A 22,007-nucleotide genomic window follows, 5' to 3' on the forward strand; every position below is an offset into this window, starting at 1 on the left:
GGAAAGCGGCGTTGCAGATTGACATCGGAAAGCTGGATATATTGAAACTTAAACATTCATATACGTGGCGCTAGCTAATCGCTTAAGTTCAAATCATTGAAATTTTACAATTTCGGTTCTATGAATCCATTGCTTCGGAAAGGTTCAGACACCACTGACAGCTACCTAACGTTGTGTACCTGAGACCCACCACCTCCCAAATAAGATTCCCCGCGAAAACGCGCTACGCGTGGGCTATAACCTCGACTACTTTCTGGTGGCCGCGAAGACGATGCCCAGGTATGTGCCATGATCTGCCCAATTCTTTCTATCTGATCCTCTGTGTGAGATAAAGTCGGCTAATACTCAAGTCTCTTTCAGAGAAATAATTACGATTCAAGCCGGCCAGTGCGGCAACAATGGTATGAATGTCAAGCGACGCAAACCAGCCGTCCGCAACCTCATTAAACATGACCTTCTCCTGATGCCACGGTCCCGCTAACTGTATTTTTGACAGTCGGCAGTCAATTCTGGCAACAACTTTGCCTTGAGCACGGGATTAGCCAGGATGGGAACTTGGAGGAGTTTGCGACAGAAGGCGGGGATCGCAAGGATGTCTTCTTCTACCAGGTAAGAGCTTTTGTGGCGTGGTGAATCTGGGAATGTGATGCTTGGATTGAGTGAGCTGACTTTTGTGAAATCAGAGCGATGATACCAGATATATCCCCCGAGCGATCCTGCTAGACTTAGAACCAAGAGTACGAATTTACCCTCCACAAATGCGCTGCAGTTTATTTCTCTTCTGAATCTGAGCTGAGCTTGCATGGACAGGTTTTGAACTCAATACAAAGTGGACCCTACAAGAATATCTACAATCCCGAGAACTTCTTCATCGGTCAGCAAGGCATTGGCGCTGGAAACAATTGGGGTGCCGGCTACGCCGCCGGCGAAGTCGTACAGGAGGAGGTCTTCGACATGATCGACCGAGAAGCGGACGGTAGTGATTCTTTAGAGGTGAGACACTTAGTCGGAAAAGGGCATTATGGGCAATCACCTGTGAGTATTGCTGGACTAATTTGGTATGTCGTAACAGGGCTTCATGTTCCTGCATTCGATCGCGGGAGGAACCGGCTCGGGACTTGGTAGCTTCATCCTCGAGCGGATGAATGACAGGTTTCCGAAGAAGTTGATTCAGACATACTCCGTTTTCCCAGATACCCAGTCGGCGGACGTCGTGGTCAATCCGTACAACAGTCTGCTAGCCATGAGGAGGCTGACACAGAATGCTGACTCTGTGGTAAGTTTCCCATCCATGAGACCACCAAATTGACAAGACTAAGTTGCTGTCAGGTTGTTCTTGACAATGGTGCACTTTCGAGGATCGTTGCAGATAGACTTCATGTGCAAGAGCCCTCGTTCCAGCAGACGAATCAGCTTGTGAGTCTTCCTCATTGCAAGTAAACCGCATACAAGCTAATTTCACTCTCAATAGGTGTCCACCGTCATGTCAGCCTCTACCACCACCCTCCGTTACCCCGGTTACATGCACAATGATCTTGTTGGGATCATCGCCTCTCTCATCCCTACACCTCGCAGCCATTTCCTGATCACTTCATACACGCCCTTTACCGGTGACAATGTCGACCAAGCAAAGACAGTTCGCAAAACCACAGTTCTAGACGTTATGCGCCGCCTGCTACAGCCGAAGAACCGCATGGTCTCAATCAATCCCAGCAAGTCCAGTTGCTACATGAGTATTCTCAACATCATCCAGGGTGAAGCAGATCCCACCGATGTGCATAAATCTTTGCTGCGTATCCGCGAGCGACGCTTGGCATCATTCATTCCTTGGGGTCCGGCCAGTATTCAAGTAGCCTTGACCAAGAAATCTCCATATATACAAAACACGCACCGCGTTAGCGGACTGATGCTGGCGAATCACACGTCGGTGGCGACTCTCTTCAAACGAATTGTCCAACAGTACGACCGCCTGCGGAAACGAAACGCATTTTTGGAACAGTACAAGAAGGAAACCCCCTTTACGGACGGTCTCGGCGAGTTTGACGAAGCGCGAGCTGTGGTAATGGACCTCGTTGGTGAATATGAAGCAGCAGAAAGAGAAGACTATCTGGATCCAGATGCGGGAAAAGAGAACGAGATGGGGGTGTGATCCGTAGTGGATGGCTAAATTCTGTGAATCGGCGTTTGCTCCTTGATTTCCTTTGCGCTGTTGCTATTGCTTTTTCTAATGGGTTGAACTTTGGCAAGGGGCGTTTACATCTAGTTTTACTGTGCTATATCCTTGCGAGTCCTCCTACGCGTGATCATGGGCGTTGCTCCAAGGGAAAAGGTTTCAGGCAAGACCTTATAAGAGGAAATCAAGACGAATAATGCGACATCGGATGTCCAGCACCTTTAGACCCCAGTAACCACTTGCTGAGAGTTTGAGCTACATACGGAGGTAGTACAAGCGTGCATACTTTTATCAGAGCACGGACAATGGCGAGCCTGCCATGATTCTGTCGTAAGCCTTATTGCTGCGAGGCGTTGGTGTTGCAGGTAGATAGCGTATGAGCCCAACGTCGTCAACTGTGAGAGACAACAACGCATGGACCACGGAGTACGTGCATCATCAATCTTCCACATGCACTAAATACTTGACGATGGTAAAATCCATCAATTACACAGAAGCACATGTTGCATAAACCAGATACAAGCGGACCAGGTGGCGTGTAGGCGAGTATTCAACAGAGAGCGCAGTTGCATACTCTTTGACTCGATATGATATCGGCAACATATGGACAAAGAAAAAGGCTGTCATGGCCTGAGGCGAATGCTAAGGCTGCTAGCGCCCCGGTGTGGTTGTGGGTATCTGAATACTGGGGGAGATGGATAGGTTCTGCCAGATGAAAATGGCTTGAGTTAACCTTCTTCACTTAATACGTTCTTTTGTAATTTTTCAGAATTGTCGTGAGCTGTTAACAGGTGCGAGGGCTATGAGGTACTTGATAGTACTCCATACCAGCAAGTAATACCTATCTGTCTACCTTGTGGACGCTGAGGAGATATGCCAACAAGGTAACCTAGTGCTTTCTGTCCTTATCATACGAAACAAAATCGGCTAACTCAATGGAACCACGCACATCTGCCAACTCAGAAATATATTGTGCTATCTCTGCAGGCCAAATGTGGGTAGCTACAATAGTGCAGTTAGTGGCGTTTCAACCGACTTACTGAAGCTGGTAAAATGACTAGTTTACCCCGTCCCAGCTTATCATGTGTTGCTCATCTTCAAAGGAAATGAGGTTAATTGTTGCGAGGACCAACGATACTAGCGTTATTGGTGGTCTTCGTCTTCCCGAGGTGAGTAGCTACCTTTCCTGAAGGTAGCTAGATAGATAGCTAGTGGCTTTTACTCCGCACCGTTGTAGTTTCGTCGAGTTGCGCCAAGTTCCAACCACAAGCAATGTACACGCGATTCCGACAATGCCTTGTTTTCATGCTGAATTTATCGACATACGGACAATTGCTGGCCTTGTTATATAGACTAATTTTTAATACCAGATAGACACTGATTTGATGCCCTTTTTGGTCATTGGAGTTGCTGAATGTCAGGTCATCCACTTCACGTGACTCATTCTCGGTGCGGAGAAGGCCGACTAGTATGGAGACGATCCAAGATGAAGAGCGCCATCGGCTCGGCCAGTCACGTAAATCAGTTGATTAATCTTTGATCGAGAGACATTGATAGCGTGCAGTGAAGACAACCTAGAATAGTAAATATTAGCTGATATTTGCACGGCTTCTGTCAAACCAGTAGCGACCCAGATTAGGTGGACTCAGCATGCTCCATCATAGGCTCCAGTAGTTGCCCTGCATTGTTACAGGGCGGGTTTGAAGTGATGATATAGGCAGGATCTGCTTTATATGATCTGACTTGTGAGATAATTTGCATGCCTTCCAGCACCAGGCGCCATTCAATTAATTATGCGTGGTTGTAATTCAAAATGGGGCGGTGCGTTCATAGGGGTCATCAGGGTCATAAGGTACACCGCAGGAGTCGTCACCTCACCCAGCGGAAAGGGGAAAGTGACTTGGTCATTCAGTCGACATCCTGTAAAGATGAACTGGCCTCTTGGATCCTTCCCCCTTTTCTTGTGTTATTAGTCTATTGTTTGAAAGTCTTCCTAGTTTCTTGATACTCCGGATCTGGCAATTGTTTAATGGATACTTCGGAGCACTACGACACTAACATCGCCAACTTTTGGATGTTGATTATCGAGAGTAGTCGACTCTCTTTTACAACTCCGAGAGGGCCTCCGATGATGCCGTAGATGATCGAAAGATGTGGTGCCGAAGGCAAACCGCCTCGTGGCCGTGCAAGTGAACACTTGGCCTTGCAACACCCTTTTCTGTACAGTAACTTTTCAGCGGCCTCAGACTCCACCTCCCGATTTTGCCTCCACCAGGTAGCTCTTAAGTACTTACGCTAGATCAGTAGTGGTAAGTGAGTACTCGATATGTACGAAAGTAGAGTGAAAAATGGAGCCCTTTTGGATCAGCGGCGGCACTAATGTACTATTCTGTACTATCAAAATCATGATAATTAGATACTAGTTGCGACTATGATACAACCTCCTACGTAGATGTCTCCAAATGAAGCAATCTAGCCTAGTTAACTATCTGTCTGGCTGGATATTGTGACTCAGCATACATCCCTCTCTTCCAGTTTCTCCTCAGTTCTTCCCATATTCAACTAATATTATTCATCAGTAGCACCATCTGGCTCATCCATTCCTCTTTGAATTAATAAGGCATCCCTTCCCCGTCGCCTCCTGTTTCTGTATCCGTTTGTACAAATTGACTTTTCTTTTTTTGCCTCACTGCCACCTCAATTTCCAGCCAAACTCAACCCCCATCCTTTTATTAGACACCACCTATTGTTCCACTCCCGTGCCTTCCGATCATCGGTTCGCTTTCCGTTCCTCTTTGAAAGACATATATATATATATAGCCGAGCCGCTGCCAGTAGTTACTTCCTTCTTCTTATCTCTTTTCTTATCGGCTTGACTCCTCAACTGTCTGCTCTTCTCCGGAACCTTCCTCTCGAACCTCCTTAACCTTCTTATCTTGCCCTCGACCTCGCCATCAACCACCTTCACCCTCAACCTCGTCGTCCCCGCCGATACGGTTCTTCTCGATTCTTTCTTGGCTGCATTCCTCAAACTGAGCCGATATATATTTCCTCGACCACCTTCTTCCTTCCAACTACCTTGTTTAGCTCTTGCCTCAAATCTCTACCAATATGGCGCCTCGCAAGCCTCGCTGCAACTTCAAGGATTGCAAGGAAGCCGCACAGCGGATCGTTGGTGACTGCAGCTTTTGCAATGGACACTACTGCTCGAAACACAGAATGCTGGAGGCTCACTCCTGTACGGGGTTAGAGGACTGCAAGAAGGAGTCTCACGCCCGAAATGCCGACAAGCTCAACAGCGAGCGTACCCAAGTCATCAAGGGCGTATAAGAACCTGGGACGGGTTTTCGCATCTCAAGCAATTTCTCCTTGCGACAATTCTTTCGATCCACATCTTCATCCTACGTCGCAGTCGATTAAGCCCGTTGAGTTTAGCGCGGTGTTGTGACTCAATTTGATACCTTGGCTGGTTTGAGCAACAACGAATTCGTTTTTGTTCATGTCGGCTGCACATAATGCAAATCCTCTTATTTTGGGACTTTGGTTGGGAGATACACTTTGGGTTTTATTTTTTTTATTTTTATTTTTATTTTTTATTTTTATTTTTTTTTTTTTTTTTTTTTTGATGGTTGTTTGCCAATCTCATTGTCGTTCACACGCGTTGGCGTTTATACATTGGAGTTTTGATGATTCACTACACTCGATTTGTTGCGTGGATATGGCATCGTGTTCAGTCATTGATAGACTACTGTTCTATCCACAACTGAGACGATTTGATTTGTCCTTTCTTCCTCAAGCTACAGTCCTGATATTCTTCGTAGTGTAGACCGCTCGGTCCTGCTGTCGCGGGGATACACTTGGGTGTCGCAGATAAGTGGTTGTACAATTGATACCAAACTCGTCAATTCGGGAACCTCGCCGATGGCCTTGAATGGTAAATGGGCTGAAGTGAGGCAACCAAGGCAGCTATCCTCGTAGCTTAGGCCGCATAGCGCCCCAGCCATCCCATACGTTTGGGCCAGTGGCAATTCAACCTGATCTCGTGTCATATGATGTTCAACTATGTTAGAGCACCGGCAAACGCTACGTCTAAGAGTTGGAGAAATTAGAACTCGAGTCAATTACGAAGAAGTCTTTAAACAAAACACAATGGACTACTGAATAAGTGCGTACATATATAACAAAAAAAAAGTCTCCAGAGCTCCATTTAACCGGGTCCAATCTTCGGCCTATAGCAGCACATGTCAGTCCGTGCCTCGCAAGCGCATAAATAACGAAAACACATACATATCATGATGCTCACTCAACCTGCTCAAGTACTTATTTAACTCCTCCACTCGCTCCTTGTGAGTCTTGACTCCTTCCCGCTTTAGACGTTCCAAGAGCTACTCCGGATATCAGCTGCTTTGTCCTTTGTTCCTACAACTTTCCACGGCCAAAAAAGGTGTAGGTAAAGTCTGTAGACAGTATGAGAAACGTACCCTCTTCTTTCGTGCCTCTTCGTACTTCCTTTCCGCTTCTGTCTTGCCTACTGTTGCACCCCCGTTATCGGTAGAGATGTGGTGGTCCTCGCTCCTCCCGTCTTCACCAGGGTGTCTAGCTTCGGGCGGCGCGGAGCCATCCTCACCCTCCTTGTCGGATTTGCTCTTCTTGGACTTCTTCTTTTTCTTTTCTACTCGGCCGTCGCTGACTTTGGAGCCTTTGAGTTTGAGTTTGCCGCCCCCGCCGGCTGTGTATTCGTCGCCGGGGGCCATGTGGGATTTTGTTCCTGATTTGTTGGGATTCAGACGCCCAAGACACAGTGACTTATGTGTTTGGGTGGCAGGAGTTTTATGGGTAATATGTTTACTATGGCGTGGTTTTGTGATGATGGGATGTTGTAAGGATAAGGCGTTGTAGATGGCGATGGTCAGGTGACTATTTACTGATTTGGTTTAGCGTGTTTTTCGCTCTACTTTTTGAAGTGATATGGATGGAGCAAATGGTAGCGAAAGTTTTCCAAAGAAATTCTGTTCCTGTTTCAAACTTAAGACATGATGCCAAAGACAGCTTCTGGAAAAGTGACTCCTTGTTCCTTTGTTCTCTCTTTGTCTGGTGGAGGACAACATGACGGACAAAGGATGACCATGTCTAAAGAGCCTCGGAGAATGATGTGCTTGGTAACACAACGACGAGACATCCACTAATTTATTGCATTTTTGTTTTTGCTCAAAAGTAAGGCGTCTTCGTGCCATGCTGAATACTAAGATACAATGACAGCCTCATTTGAGCCCTTTTATAGTCTACTAGCTTCAGCGGCCTTTCTTTGACCTCAATGCTCTCTTTGATCCCGGATTTTGGGATTCGTCTCTATTGGGCTTCAGCTCATTTCCTTATAAGAACCCAAGGACGATGTTTTTGCTGCATCATGTTCCCGTCCCATCATCCTTCAACTAGTCCACTCAAGCCCTCAAGATTTCCATTCATAAACCTCTAGAATATCCACCCCCCGGACGACCATGCAACGCCTCTTCTCCGATGGCGACGACGACCTCGTCACAGCAGACACCCTCACAACGTGGTACGTCCATGTGCCGCTCTCCTCCGGCTACGCTCATGACAAGGTCATCCTTTTCGACGCCATCTGCAGCGCCATCCAAGCCGGCCGCTGCGAGATCTATTCCTCGCGTAACCTAGAGAATAACATTTCCGGGTTCATGATTGAGGTCCAGGCTCGATTCTCCGACCTGGGGACAGTTCGGCGTGCAGCGTATCATATTGCTCAAAGGCATCTGGATTTTCATAGAATGGAGATGCAGAGTAGGACGCAGACGAGGCTGGCAGAGAAGTGCCTGGCTAGCTTGAGTTTGGAGGATGCAAGAGGGAAGTAAGAGCTTAGATAGAGGATCGAATGACTCTAGGGAATATTCTTCCTGTGGGTTTCGTGCGTTGGCACTCTGGGATGGCGAATAGGAAATATTGTTTCTTTGCAGTATCTTGAAGATATCAAATGAGGCGTCAACTTTTGGAAAGACAGGCACAGGTAATTTGCCACAATTGCTGCCATATACGCGTTATTGGTCCCAAGACCTTAACTGCGAGCCACTACAAAGAAATACATAAAGGGATTGTCTTGAACTCAATACTCGTCTTGAGACTCGGCAATGCATGCAAGCCCTGCGTGGTCTCAAACTATGCAGTCTTCTTTCTTGCATGTCTGAGAACTGCACTTTTAATTTCCATCTAGATGTCCCATTTACTGCATATAAGTAGCACCCTTGAGTGCATCACCACCATCAAGTATAGCATCAGCAGTACATTGCATCTCACCAGCCCTCTACAAACCCATTGAAACCCAACTATACCGAACCGAGCGGGGCAACAAGCAAAATGGGCCTCCTCGAACTCATCCAACACCTCCGCGGCGAAGAGCCCACAGGATACACCTGGTACGTCCACTTCCCCCTACACGGCGACCCACTGACCCAAAGCGAAATCCTTCATACAGCCGTCCAGGAGCTGCGCCAAAAGAAAATAACTCTGTGGCAATCTCGAGGCGCAGCGCCCGACAAGGGGATGCTGATGAAAGTAATTGTGGCTGATAACAAGGCCGCAGAAGTGCTCAAGGCCGCTGGGACGGTCCTCGAGCGGCGGTTGCAGGACGCGAAGTTGTCGCTTGAGCGGATTCTTCAGAAGGATAATGATAAGAGGGCGGATAATTATGTTACCAAGTTGAAGAGCGATTTGGCTGCATTGTCTATGGATGGGTAATGTCTCTTCCTTGTGGATTTATGGCGTCTGGCGTTGACGTTAATGGTTGGGTATTGGTAAGTCGCTTATACTTCCCGGGAGAGAGATTGAATGAACTTGCTTGGGATAGAAATGGTGACTTCTCTTGCTCAATTGATTCTGTGATGGAATTTGTCTTGAAACCCCTGGGAATAGCCTGTACTACTCCTTGGGTAAACGGGTGAAAACAGGATTTAATTTCTCGGTTCATTATCAGATCTAATGTAGGTGTAGTCGTTCGTCATCAAGATAGATGTTAATCAAAAGGAATCGGCCGTAGACCTGTTCCGCCAATTCGTTTCCTCATTTCGGCTCCAGCAGCAACTGTACTCGGCACTTTGATACCGCAGCAATCTCCGAAATGATCAGTATGACGGGCGTGAGGATTACCATTTCCATGGTCGTGGAGGTCGTCCTCCTGCGCATCATCCGAGCGCTCTCCCATGCTTGGGTCAGCGGGCAGCAGACTGCCGAATAGAAAATGCTGCATAATGGGTAACTTGCCCAGGACCTCCTTGATGAACATCTTCTTCATGCCTCCTTCAATCTTCAGCCAGTTTTTGGCACCAGAGATATCATCCAGCATGGGACTGTGCCACCGGAGACCTTTGACCGTCTTCACACTGTCCACCCATCGCACTTGATCCAGATAAATATATTTATCTCCTTCTTCGTCTAATACTGCTGTGTTGTGGATCGCTAACGGTGTGATGTACGGATGATCCACAAGCTGGGCGGCACCGAAGAGGAAGGGCAGAAAGTGGTAGTCGTCCAGACCCCAGACACCATGTGAGCCAGCAGGCTCCAGGTAATAAGTCATCTGTACTTGCCGCATGAGACGCATATACTCAAGGTAAACTCTGAAAACGATCATTGGAAAGTCTGCCGTCGATATCATCTGCATCTGTCGAAGGCACAATAGCCACATCATAAAGTTCAACTCATGTCCTGAACCATAGTCCAACCGATCCCGCGATCCCAGGGAGTGGACCAAATAAGACGATACTTCTTCTATGGCGTCCGCATTCTGTAGGCCGATGATTTCCCTATGCCACGTCGCATTCTGCGCAGCCACATCATCGAAGAGATCGCGGAAAGCCGGATTACCGAACCTTGAACCGCCTTGGTCAATGGAAGGGTGTTTGTCAACGAGTTGTCTAATAGTATCTATCACAGATAGGATTCTGGAGATGTTTGGGGAGGCAGGTTGGTCTTTGTTATCTGTAACAGCACGTCCTCTTACTGAATCAGAGAGGCTGAAAGTGAAGGAAACGACGAGAGTGTAGGTTGACGATGCAAGAAAGGTCTCATGATCTTTTCGTGATAGGATACGCCGAACAGGCCGTGTATAGGTATGAGTCGATAGATCTGGTGGGCTAGGGAGAGGAGGGGTCACTGGGGTGGGCTCTCTGGGCGAGGGGCCAGAGTGAGACCTGCGACTAGCTCGCAGCTCGGATAACTTCTTGGACAAATCAAGCTTGGTTCCTGCTGGAGGAGACGACATAGTCGCATGAGAAGGCATCATGTAAATGTTCACATCAAGAACGATCTGGTTCTGTAGGATGCTGGCAAATGACCTCGAAATGTTATCACTTGATAATGAAGTGATAATACCAAGGTAGGTACTGAGCTGACGAAATCAAGTGGTGTCACGGGTGCTTTCGCCGGCAGATCGGGCGTATCAACACACCGCCTGCTAGAAAAGGACTATGACAGCATTTCCATAAGCAGGCTAGCCAACCTCTCCAGTCACCATGTGATCAGCCAATTCTCCGTAGACTAGCCGCTAATGGCTGAGACCCTGTTTGCGTGAAGACAAGCTGAAGGAAGCAGATAGAAGGACAGCTAAAGTTTGGTGTACAGGTGTGAAAGAGGCAAGAAACACACGGTAGGATATTAAACAATTCCATCGTCTTCTCAGTGCCTTTGGCCATGGTCGATGTGAAACCTGGGAGACAATCCAGGAAATTAATGGTCGATATATCTTCATCTGGCAGCTGATGGTGTGCCCTTTCGAATAAGCAAATACTGAATTGGCCTACTCTTAGCCCTGCATTTTGGTGAGCACGCCATCATGGACCACTCGGATCTGACTGAATCCCACGCCAGAGAGGTCACTAGAACGCATCGCTCTTCATCCTCTCCATCCGAAGCCTCGAATTCAGCACGCATGTCGCCGTCAACCCTGCCACAGGCAAGTAATGGTGCTGATCGAGCTGTACATAATGGGAACTCCGCACAGCGGCAATCCAGTTCGATCGAGGGCCTGAGAAACCGAGATTCCGGATCTGGCAACGGGGGTCACTCAAAGGATCCAACACAAGGAAACAGAGGGAACACCGATGCATCAAACGATCAGTCGGATTTGGACGATTCACATATCGCGTGGTATACTCGACTGGCGGAGAGATATGGCAGTGTAGAACTCGAAAATAAGGGAAGTGTCGCTCGAGATCATCTTGCATTAGGTGTGCCTCCACGTCTTGGCTTTCTTTTTCTCCTCTTTCCATCCTCCAATCTATAGCAATTGTTAACGCCTGTGGCTGGTAGAACGCACGTTTTTGGCCTGGCTGAGAACATCGCTAGCTTTTGCTTCCATTGGGATCGCAGTGACCCAGCTCTTCCGCCTGAACGCGACCAACGCACCGTCTTCCGACGTATCTTCTCAACAGTTTCCTTCTCTCCTTTCACCCCCTTTCTATGATTCCGCAACAATACAGATCACGTCTGAATCCCAACGACTGCGGAATATTGGCAAACCTCTCGGAACGACGTTCATCGGGATCGCCCTGATGATCCTTCTGATTGGGTTCCACCGCTATTTTGAGAGTCAGTACTGGATCATCAGGGGTAAATTTCCAGCGAGCCGTGGAAGTGTTGCTCTGGTAGCAATCGTTGCGGCTGCTTTGATCGTAACCTCTTTTGTCGTCATACTCGCAATTTCGCCAAGTGCTACCGAGAGTTAAGGCAAATAGGAACAAGAAGTATTCTTTCCCTGGCGACTGGCATCATTGTACTAGCATTCAAGGTCACATTCACGATTCATGTTGAACTGTTCCATTTCAGTGTATATCCCTTTCATTAGCCTATAAAACCGCATTGTCCAAATATGGAAGCTTGATTTTTCTGGCGCCACTATTATCAAGACCTAGATCTAGACTATTCAAGCTCAACAAGGTGCCGCCCCGCAAGGCGTATACCATCGTAATCCCTCATATGTGAGGACGCAAGTCTCCCTTATTCTTCAGCTTATTTGTAATAGTCGAAGCGAAAGAGGAGATGCGGGGTTACGAAGGGAGCATCTTGCTCTCACTTATGCGGAGAACTTTTGCTGCTTGACAACCAATGCGACAACTGGAGTGAGTGTACTCGTATTAACTGTCTTACTCGGAAGCTCTGTGGATCAGTTGTCATTGACAATCCTTACCTCTAAGGTTGAAGTTGATAAAGCATTCAATTCCCATCCTATCACGGCACTTGACCATCGGAGGTGCTGACCTATCAGTCACCATCAATGTGGTACTCCCGCATCAACCTACCTCTAAAGGTTCAGCGTATCCTGAGTTCCTTAGATGGTGCTTTTGCGGTGGAATGGTGTGGTTTTGCTCTAACCAGACTGCTAGTTTGTACCCATGGACATTAAAAAGCCATGTCTCCCCTCAGTATAGTTCGGTGTTCCAGCTTCGGCTTTCCATCTACGATTGCGTCAATACAGATTGATAGACACTTCTCATTATAATTATGCTGCCACATCCCTTCGACCCATTATTACCGGCCGAGATATCGCTGGTAAGCTTGTGTCTTCGCCAACGCTGCTATTGTTCAATTTAAGCTGACAATTCAGGCCGTGCGTTATCTGAGAAATGCATACCCGAGCGATAAACTCGTCTTCAGGGTAGTCACCCTCTTGGAACCTCCCAAAGCCCTCATGATACCGTATCTAGAGGCAGAGCGTTCTGGCAAGCGGGACGTCACTGCTCCGAAGCGGACTGCGTTCGTTCAATTCTACAAGAACACAACAGCAGATTTTCGCGAGGTCCATATTGAGTTGGACACCGGCAAGATCACGAAAGAGAAGGACCTCGCGGGAAGGCACTCATATGTCGACACGGAGGAGATGCAGGCTGCTGAGGATGCTTGCATTGCCTCAACAGAGGTGCAGGAGGCAATCCGGTTGCTAGAACTTCCGGAGGAGGCTGTCGTCTGTATTGAGCCTTGGACGTATGGGACTGACGGAATGAACGATATGTCGGAGCGAATCATTATGGTATGGTACTCGGTCACGTCGGAGAGTGCAGTAGTGACTTTCTATACAGTGCTACTTTTACATGCGTCTTGGGAACCACGGTGATGCGAACCATTACGCGTATCCGTTAGATATCTGCGTGGAGATGTCGGGCGATCTCACGGTTAAGCGAGTTCTTTCACTACCTTTGAGTGAGCACGACAGAACTGGGCTTGTCAGTGAGATTGGTGTCAAGCCGTTTGATCGGAACAAGATCCACCGTACCAGCGAATATCATCCCGATTTTGTCACTGAGAGGCGAACTACAACCAGGCCGTACCAGGTCGTCCAGCCTGATGGGCCCTCGTTTCAGGTGCACGGAAATCTGCTCACCTGGGAGAAGTGGCGGATGAGAGTTGGGTTCAATTATGTAAGTCGCCATCTAGAAACAGCGGTTGATTCCAAATTGACACTGTGTGCCTTGTCTAGCGGGAGGGCTTGACGCTCCACGATATTACCTATGATGGTCGGAGCGTTTTTTACAGACTCTCATTGTCTGAAATGTTTGTTCCGTACGGTGACAGTCGTGCCCCATATCCGCGCAAGGCCGCTTTCGACCTTGGATCGAACTTGGCCGGCGTGAATTCAAATAACTTGAAGCTGGGTAGGCATATATTCAAAGTGGGACTGATGGCAAGGGAATGCTAACAAGGATGAAAAGGGTGCGATTGCCTAGGCTATATCAAATACTTTGATGGATACCATCACACCTCTGCTGGTGACCCCATAGTTTTGCCGAATGTAGTTTGCTGCCATGAGATTGATGATGGAATACTGTGGAAGCACACCAACTATCGGACACAGAATGCCGTCGTGACAAGGTCGCGCATCCTTGTGTTGCAGACGATCATCACAGTCGGGAACTACGAGTACATCTTCGCATTTCAGTTCACTCAAGATGCGTCGGTCACCTACGAGGTCCGCGCAACAGGCATTCTATCCACAGCACCCATTAACTTGGGCCAGACAGTGCCATATGGAACCATCGTGGCCCCCGGGGTCATGGCCCCTTACCATCAACACCTCTTTTCTCTGCGAATAGACCCAGCTATCGATGGGCACATGAACTCTCTGATGGTGGAGGAATCCCACGCAATGCCCCTTAACGACCCCAGCGTTCATAACCCTTTTGGAGTGGGATACACAACTGTGAACCACATCGTTGAGTCTGAAACACCGCTGGATCTTGACGTCACGAAAGGACGAGTGTTCAAGATTATCAACGAAAATGTCAAGAACCCCATGTCCGGAGGACCAGTCGGATACAAGCTTGTACCTCATTACTCGCAAATGGTACTGGCGCACCCGTCATCCTACCACTTCAAGCGCTCTGAATTTGCCGAGCACGCTGTCTGGGTGACCCGATACAGCGATGAGGAGCGGTACAGCGCAGGTGAGCACACGATGCAGTCACTAGGAGGAGAGGGGATCTATTCGTGGATTCGATCGCGACCGGCGCCAGTCAGCGTGCGCAATGAGGATATTGTGATCTGGCACACGTTCGGGACGACGCATAACCCTCGCGTGGAGGATTGGCCGGTCATGCCGGCGGAGAAAATGTCGGTAACTTTGAAGCCGGTGAACTTCTTCTGGAGGAACCCTGCATTAGATGTACCTGTCAGCTCGCAGGAGGATAACAAGAGTGTCCTGGTCCAGGATAAGGATAAGGATTGTGCGGCTATCCAGGCCGATGCTTGTTGCAAACTTTAAGCACCTAATAGGAATGACAAGGTCATCACCGTAATCATCGAAACCAAAGCGGTAATCTTGATCTGAAAGAATGTCCACTTATCTGCAGTGCAACCATGGAACATCTCATAGGGCTGAGACACGCTCTCGGATTTCGCCGTTTGCTCTGCATACCTATGGATGTCAGCCCTTATCTAATCGTACCATAAATTGTGGATGTGAGTACAAAACTCTTCGCAATTGGTGAGTGAGTTAAGACGCCGACTGGTTCCAAGGTCAGAGAGAAAAGTTGCCGCTGACATAACCAAGGATCAATAACTAACTAAACTCTCAAAATCCAATAATACTTCTACGTGCGATACTTCGTTGAGACATCGAAAGTAAACCAAGACATATATAACCAAAAGACCCTTGCATACAACGTGGCTATTGGGAATTACCCCATCAACTATTGCTTGTAAACTGGGGTAATTACTGGAGAATAGTTATACCTGGGTGAGAATCATCTTTATTCATGACATCTGTGCGACCATGACACAGTTGCGGGATGTTGACGGCAGCATATGCCCTCAGGGTAGCTTATCCCGCGGCTCGCTATCTGATGCAGGTAGAGGCGCATTCCGTACTCGATGCCATAAATATAGGTAGTAGTCGCGGAGAACAGATCAGAAAACACTGTATCGGTAACCCGAAATAGCAACGATAAGTACGGAGTATCGCAGGTTAAGCGCCAATGCAGTTGCTTGATGTTTGCAATGTGAATAGCGACATTATGAGCTTCAATGACTTGGTTCTCGAACTTCCCGCAATCTTGTGGGGGTCTGAGACAGTGATGTGATCGAAGCTATCGATTGAGGATTCGAATATGTTTCGGATTTGGGGTCGATGATCCGCCCCTGGTTTGTTCCAGAAATAGAACCAGATTAAACAATGCTTTGATGATCAAACTGCGCTATCTGCAAATGAAACAATGAACACACAGCCTGGTGCCCAGAGAGTATTATTCCCAATATATCTCAAAAGTAGAGCATCTACGAAGTACTGTAGTTGAGAGAACCACTTCTGGGACAAGGGCTACCATCTGCGGTTCCTGTATCTGTTTCAGGTTGTCCAGAGTGGTTGAAACAGCAACAGGAAACCGCCTGGTCTGTGCCATGTGACTTGGCAATTGTCGTCATGGATATACGTACTCTGCACTTCGTAGACACCTACCTAGTAAGATAAGTACCTGAGCTTCATATAAGAGCTGAAAGCGTGAGATTGTATGCCAATGAGAGAGAAGGGGGCCATAACCTCATTTCATCGGGGTATCCGTCAGGAATGAGTCAATTCCCAAGTACCTGACAAGTGACATTTGCCTCGTCATCCTTAACGGCGCATTTAAGCAGTCCGCAATTCTGAAAGATGCGCCATATCCACGTACGACCTTGACGTAGCCGCTCATACTCCACTTGCCAACAAGGGGGCTGGGTCAGCATCTAGCCCATGTCGGCTTTCTTCAGGCCTGAGGGTGTCATTATTGCTCCAGCCGTACAATCTGCATGCTAGTCATCCTTAGAAATAAGAATGCCACATCGAGCGTCAAGCCCTCCGGCTATTCTATGGGACCGAGTCCTTTGGAAATGAACAGCCCAAGCGGCTGTGTAAAACAAGAACCAAGAATATCAAGCAAAGCAGGGATCACCGGATCACCGTCTTATTGATGTGCCTGGTAAAATACACTAGACCATTGTAAGTTACTACTAGTTCACTTCTGGTTCAAGGTTAGCTTCAGGGCACTAGTGGTGGCGCTCAGCCAGGTCTTGCCAAGAGAAGTGAGATTTCGACTGCCCTTTCTGCACCGCTGATTGGATACGCTGTCAGGAACGGGCATTTTAGTCCAGTTGGTGCCTGGAGAGATTTCTCCGAAAGTGTTCACATCGGAAATGACCATAGGTAATGTTACGCTGTGAACCGCAGCTGTTGACAATTTTTGATTATGAGATGCATCTAGTCTAAACCAAAGGTAGTCAAATCCCAACAATCTGAGCCCATTATTGATTGATTTATTATTATGATCTCTGCGGACCAACAATAATACACCACGGGTGATTCAATAAGATTTGGCAAACTTTCAAGGGCGTTTGTGTCTTATCCCCTAACCAGGGTTGACCTCGTACACCCAGTGGCAACGCAGGGCCCATGACGCTTTTACTTTGGAGTTGTTCCAGTCACAATCAAAAAAAGAGTTTTCTATGACACTCACATGTTGACTTGTTCATTCCAGTTCGCCAAGAGACTCGAATCTCTTCCAGGTACATCTTGCCCCAGAGATGCACGAACTGAACTCCAACAAGGGCTCAGAAGCGGTCGCTCCGAGTGACCACAGCCAACTCGGTCCACTTCATTATTCAATACCTTGGTTTCCTGTCTGCTAGAATCTTAGATTGAATGATCATGATGGATCATTCTTTCATGAATATTTAATAATATACGGCTAGTCCAGCTTGAATCTCGATCAATTTATAGGGAATTACTCAGTAGAACCAATCAATTACACCTGATTCTCGTCCTCCGTAGACCTGTCAAATACTTGTATTGCAGCAGTTCGTTACATTTCCTGCCACACATTGACTATGGAGTATGTGGTGGGTTTCTGATCGATTAGAGCGGATAATACCGTGTATTGAACCAGTCAGTCAGGAACAAATTACGCTAAGGAAAGTTACTAACCGTCCTTGGACCCCTCAGGAGCCCACTCCAGCGTAAAACAGCCAATCAGTGTATGTTGCCCTCCACACATCCACCCTTCTCCTGCCTCTCGCTGTGGCTCTCTCGCTCTATCTACCCGTCATTCACTCACTCCTCTCCCGCAAATCAGCCTGTCCTCCGTTTCCGTCGGTTGCTCCAATCTTCGTCTTTCTTTTTCCTGTAGTCTGCTAGTTCTACCAAGTCTGTTACTCCCGCTTCTTTACTCCCTCATCCTCATCCTCATCCTCATCTTCTCTTAACTTCCCTCATTTTATTCTGTTACTTCCTTTTGCTCTTTTCCTCTTTCCGTCCGCTCCTATTTTCTCGTTTCAAGTTTTTCTCCCTCTGGCCCTTCTTGTGGCCGTCCGCTCATTAACCCAAACAACAATTCAGACCTGCGCTGTCACCAACAACTCCGGTCGGTTTTGAACTTGCTGCGCCCATCGCCTTACTCAAATCGACCCCACTGTTGGATATTAAATACTACAGCCGTAGGAGTTGTTCTTCGACTTCTGTTTCCCTGTTATCTCCCTTTTTTTCTGCATCTCGCAGGCCGAAACTTGACTTTGATTGGGATCGTCGCCTTTGAGCTCGTGGAATCTTTCAACCCATTCAATGCTGTCTTTGCGAAGGTGAAGACCTCCAGACATCGCCAGGCTTTCCAATAAACAAAAGGAAAGTCACTTGGTCTGGAGGTCCCTGTGCGTCCGGATCAATCAACTGTGGATATCTTCCTTTTAAGGAGTTGGGCGGATCGTTGTTTTGGCCAGGAAGTAGTTGCTGTCCACTGCTAACCATGGCTTCGATCTCTCTGCCTCTTCCACCTCAGTCACCTGCTGCCTTGTCTCAGCATTTCGATTCGCCTAGCCAGTCTCCCAGCCGACACAGCCGTCGTAATTTAAGCATGGCCGCACCTCTTCCCAATCCACCATTCGTCTTTCCAGCTCGCGATCCAGAACCCTCGAATATGCGGCCATCCGCGCCGCCTGAGCAAAGAAGCAGAATTCCTCACCCTCTTCCAGCTTTCTCCTTCAACCCTGGATCGTCCCACACCACGCAATCCCCCGTATCAGCAGTTCCTCCGGCTCGAGTGAGTGGACACCGTCGGCGACCTAGCGAATTCATTGGAGGAGATCAGTTAGTCACCAAGGGAGTGACAGAGACCGGCCAGAGCAACGATGAAAATTCATTGCCAGCTCCTGCTAAACTCCCTACTCCTGGTCCTGGATTCAGTGCAGGTGGGCCCGGACGACGTCACCATGCCCATCGACGATCAGCAGCCGTCTCTGGTGTAGATCTTGCGGAAATAACTAAAGCGCTTGCACTGAAACCCGCAGTAAGCACACCATCGACACCAGCAGACCCAAAAATCGGCGCTTTCGAGGAACAACACCGGCCCGTCTCCTACTCAGCGATATCTCTGAGTCGACCAACACCTCCAGCCTCTCCTCGGATTCCATTCGCTGGAAGCTCGCCTCATCGGGCTGCCACTGAATCTCCAGTTCAATCACCCGCTAGTGGACGACCAGTTTTGCCGGTCAAGCCCAATAGCCCTGGACCCAATGGCTCCCACCAGTCACAACTGGGTGCTAGAAATAGCGGAAAGTCTGGTAAAGATGGTTTTCTCGCTGTTAATGACGCGACACCCTCTGCTCCGGAAAAGGCTTTCCCTAGACCCAGGACTGCCGATGCGCTCTTGATGTTTGATCTTGGTGGAAACGGGGTTTCTGGCGATGTATCGCAGATGAAGCGACCGTCGTCTGCTACTGGACACTCCCGAGTCCACAAAAGTCTGTCTTCTGGACTTCTTGACGCAGCTATTGGGAAGAAAAATCGATTTGGTGACGACCATCACTCACTGAACTCTTCTCGACGTTCATCGTCCACTTCGTCAGTCTCCGATACATCTGGCGGCGATCATGATGAATCAGCGGAAGCTCGTGCCTCAAAAAAAGGGCGATCAAAGGCCAAGAAGAGACAGAAGAAGGTACGATCTTGGGCAGGCTCGATATTAATCCGTAGCAAGGGCAAGCGGCATCACTCGAAGAAGGAAAATGGAGGGACTAGCTCTGCAATTCCTACCCCGGTCATCACCAGGACTAACTCCGATCTTGGTTCGGGGTTGGATGTCGTTTTTGACGATGATAACATTGTTGTCATCCGCACTCCCACAAATCCCAACGCTCCCGAATCAAGCCGGTCAGCTATGGAGACTAATGCGCAGCCGTCATTCGAAGACTCCTGGAAGCCAAGGAGCTTTTACGAGCAGGGCGTACAGGACGATGCTCTCAGTCCAGTCATCGATTTGGATGCAGCTCTAGGACCCTTCAACACACCTGATATGCGTGCCGATAGGGTTGTCGGGAGTGGATTCTCGGCTGTATCCCGACGTATGTACAGTGGTGGACGACGGGGTGAATTCGTCGGACCTGAAATGCGCTATCATCGACGGGCGGAAAGTGCTCCGGAGATGCCTCCTTTTGATCGTAGTTTTCTCAACAATCGCCTTATCAATTCCTCCAGCTTGGAAAATCCTGATGTTTTTTATGAGGAAGAGGAGGACGCCTTTTTGGCGGCTACTAGTGAATCTCCGAAGGACAATCAGACAGCCTCCGAATCTAATGTCGTCCCACAACCAGATACTTCGGACCAGATAACGGTACATAGCAAGGCCACGTCCGACACGCTGACTCGAAGGTCGGCGGATGTCGCATCCAGCACAGAAAGAGCTGGCCTCGGCATCCAGAACAACGAGGGAACAGACCCGGAGGCTCCCACCCCTGCTCCTGCGAGCCAGGAGACCTTTGGGGATTCCGGACTATCTGCACATGAGAGGGCTGTTGACCGGCTCCACAATGCTAGGAATCCTTTCACAAGCCATCCAAAGAGCCCGGTGGAAATCATCAAACACGAGAATTGGCAGCCGAACAAACCGCCAGTGCCACCCAGTCCTGAAATTTCACCAAGGTTTTTGCCTGCTGACACCCGGCCGGCGACGTCTCCTCTGGAACTCACTGGCACCATCCCCCAATTTTCCCTACAGAGTAGCTGTTCGCTATCTCAATCTTCTTTCCCATCTCCGGACTTCACTTTGTCTTCTTCCGATGCTCCTCGCTCTATCACAACAGCTTCGACAACCGATCACAACTTCTCCAACCCATCGTATAATCCATCTGTGGACTATCATCAGTCTTCAGTAGACGATGTGCCGTCATTGACCAGCAGTGTGTCGACCACAACAAATCCGTTGAATCGGTTCTCAGGCACCTTCTTCCATCGTTCTCGACTTTCCACTGACCGCTCGGCTTCTTTCTCTGCCGCCGGCACTCGCCGCAGCAGTCAAGCTCACAGCCAGAAGAGGTCAAGCTTGGCTAGTTTATCCAAACTTGTTGGTGGTCCTCATGGCGAGAGAAGCAAACTGAGCTACGAGGAAAAGCCTCCGAGTGATGTATCTGAGAAGTCAAAGAAGAAGAGCCGTCGTATCAGCCGTCTCGTGCATTTTTGGAGGACGAAAGATAAGGACAAGCTGAACAGGGAGGCTGTTTAAGAAGATCCGCCGTTATGAACAGTTTCCGCCAATTCATCGATTCCAGCTCTTTAATTCTGTACATATTGATCCACATTATGAACGATTCATTCCGCATGGTCTTTGCAGGTTCATTCCTTGCGGGACCACTCCAGCTTTTCTGTTACTTTTCCATTTCGGTTGAGATTACTGACGAATCTCTTTTCTCGGCATGCCTTTAAGCGTAAGAGTATGATGCTCTGTTTCAATTTCTTGTCCCTCATTGATGTCCGATTGTTATTATGGGCAAGCAATGCCGTTGCATTTATTTCTCTTCATTCATTTTTAGCCCTTTTCTTTGCTTTTCTTTTTTCTTTCTTTCTTCCCTTCTAATCTCTGGCGTTCATTTGCGCACTCGTCAACATCATTGCGTTGACGGTGGTGGCCATGTTGTATGGGCGCTTCTGTTGTTTCTTGTCCCATGATGGATATGCTCCTCGCATTCATCGACGCTGTTCAATTACCTTTGACATTACACACTGCACATTTTGTGAGACTACATGTCAGTGAATTACACTCCAATCATCATTGTCGAACACGAGACATTAACATGTTGAGGTCTTTTGAGGCCGATTGTAGGCGATGTAGTTCTTAAGCGTAGATCTGCATTACGAATTATTTCATGTCTGTTTCCTGCGGACTAGCTCGAATGTGATAGTTACTTGTTTTCACGATGTCAATATGAAGAAACATCATAAAGATGATTAACGTTGTAGATAGTAAACTTGTCGATGCACCTTAAATTTAATTTTAATCGGTGGATGACGGACCGAATACTAGGCAAAAATACATAACCA

The 22,007-nt window shown here is 48.1% G+C and overlaps 7 protein-coding genes across 7 annotated transcripts; 6 read left to right on the plus strand and 1 right to left on the minus strand.

The window, feature by feature from the left end:
• Positions 1-166: 166 nt before the first annotated feature.
• Positions 167-2,376, plus strand: AFUA_1G13390 (gamma-tubulin mipA). Its single transcript, XM_747616.2, has 8 exons — positions 167-279; positions 361-401; positions 497-609; positions 684-737; positions 811-993; positions 1,073-1,276; positions 1,330-1,416; positions 1,472-2,376. The coding sequence occupies exons 1-8, from the start codon at positions 272-274 to the stop codon at positions 2,147-2,149; spliced, it is 1,368 nt and encodes a 455-aa protein (XP_752709.1). The 5' UTR covers positions 167-271; the 3' UTR covers positions 2,150-2,376.
• A 2,908-nt stretch (positions 2,377-5,284) lies between these two features.
• On the plus strand, positions 5,285-5,503 carry AFUA_1G13400 (AN1-type zinc finger protein; the record flags this gene model as incomplete). The annotated part of the gene is made up of 1 exon (XM_747617.1): positions 5,285-5,503. The coding sequence occupies one exon, from the start codon at positions 5,285-5,287 to the stop codon at positions 5,501-5,503; it is 219 nt and encodes a 72-aa protein (XP_752710.1).
• A 2,168-nt stretch (positions 5,504-7,671) lies between these two features.
• AFUA_1G13410 (uncharacterized protein) lies at positions 7,672-8,923 on the plus strand (the record flags this gene model as incomplete). The annotated part of the gene is made up of 2 exons (XM_747618.1): positions 7,672-7,908; positions 8,459-8,923. 2 exons carry the CDS (start codon positions 7,672-7,674, stop codon positions 8,921-8,923), a joined length of 702 nt encoding a protein of 233 aa, XP_752711.1.
• A 274-nt stretch (positions 8,924-9,197) lies between these two features.
• Positions 9,198-10,466, minus strand: rrd2 (serine/threonine-protein phosphatase 2A activator; the record flags this gene model as incomplete). The annotated part of the gene is made up of 1 exon (XM_747619.1): positions 9,198-10,466. One exon carries the CDS (start codon positions 10,464-10,466, stop codon positions 9,198-9,200), a length of 1,269 nt encoding a protein of 422 aa, XP_752712.1.
• Positions 10,467-11,015: 549 nt separating this feature from the next.
• Positions 11,016-11,907, plus strand: AFUA_1G13430 (uncharacterized protein; the record flags this gene model as incomplete). Its single annotated transcript, XM_747620.1, has 2 exons — positions 11,016-11,409; positions 11,528-11,907. 2 exons carry the CDS (start codon positions 11,016-11,018, stop codon positions 11,905-11,907), a joined length of 774 nt encoding a protein of 257 aa, XP_752713.1.
• Positions 11,908-12,172: 265 nt separating this feature from the next.
• On the plus strand, positions 12,173-16,819 carry AFUA_1G13440 (amine oxidase). Its single transcript, XM_747621.2, has 6 exons — positions 12,173-12,300; positions 12,376-12,730; positions 12,786-13,208; positions 13,258-13,596; positions 13,656-13,830; positions 13,888-16,819. The coding sequence occupies exons 2-6, from the start codon at positions 12,683-12,685 to the stop codon at positions 14,934-14,936; spliced, it is 2,034 nt and encodes a 677-aa protein (XP_752714.1). The 5' UTR covers positions 12,173-12,300; positions 12,376-12,682; the 3' UTR covers positions 14,937-16,819.
• A 724-nt stretch (positions 16,820-17,543) lies between these two features.
• On the plus strand, positions 17,544-21,894 carry AFUA_1G13450 (putative cell wall proline rich protein). The gene has a single exon (XM_747622.2). It carries the CDS (start codon positions 18,442-18,444, stop codon positions 21,190-21,192), a length of 2,751 nt encoding a protein of 916 aa, XP_752715.1. The 5' UTR covers positions 17,544-18,441; the 3' UTR covers positions 21,193-21,894.
• Positions 21,895-22,007: the final 113 nt, after the last annotated feature.

This window comes from Aspergillus fumigatus, chromosome 1 (genome assembly GCF_000002655.1).
Source record: "Aspergillus fumigatus Af293 chromosome 1, whole genome shotgun sequence".
Taxonomy (NCBI): domain Eukaryota; kingdom Fungi; phylum Ascomycota; class Eurotiomycetes; order Eurotiales; family Aspergillaceae; genus Aspergillus; species Aspergillus fumigatus.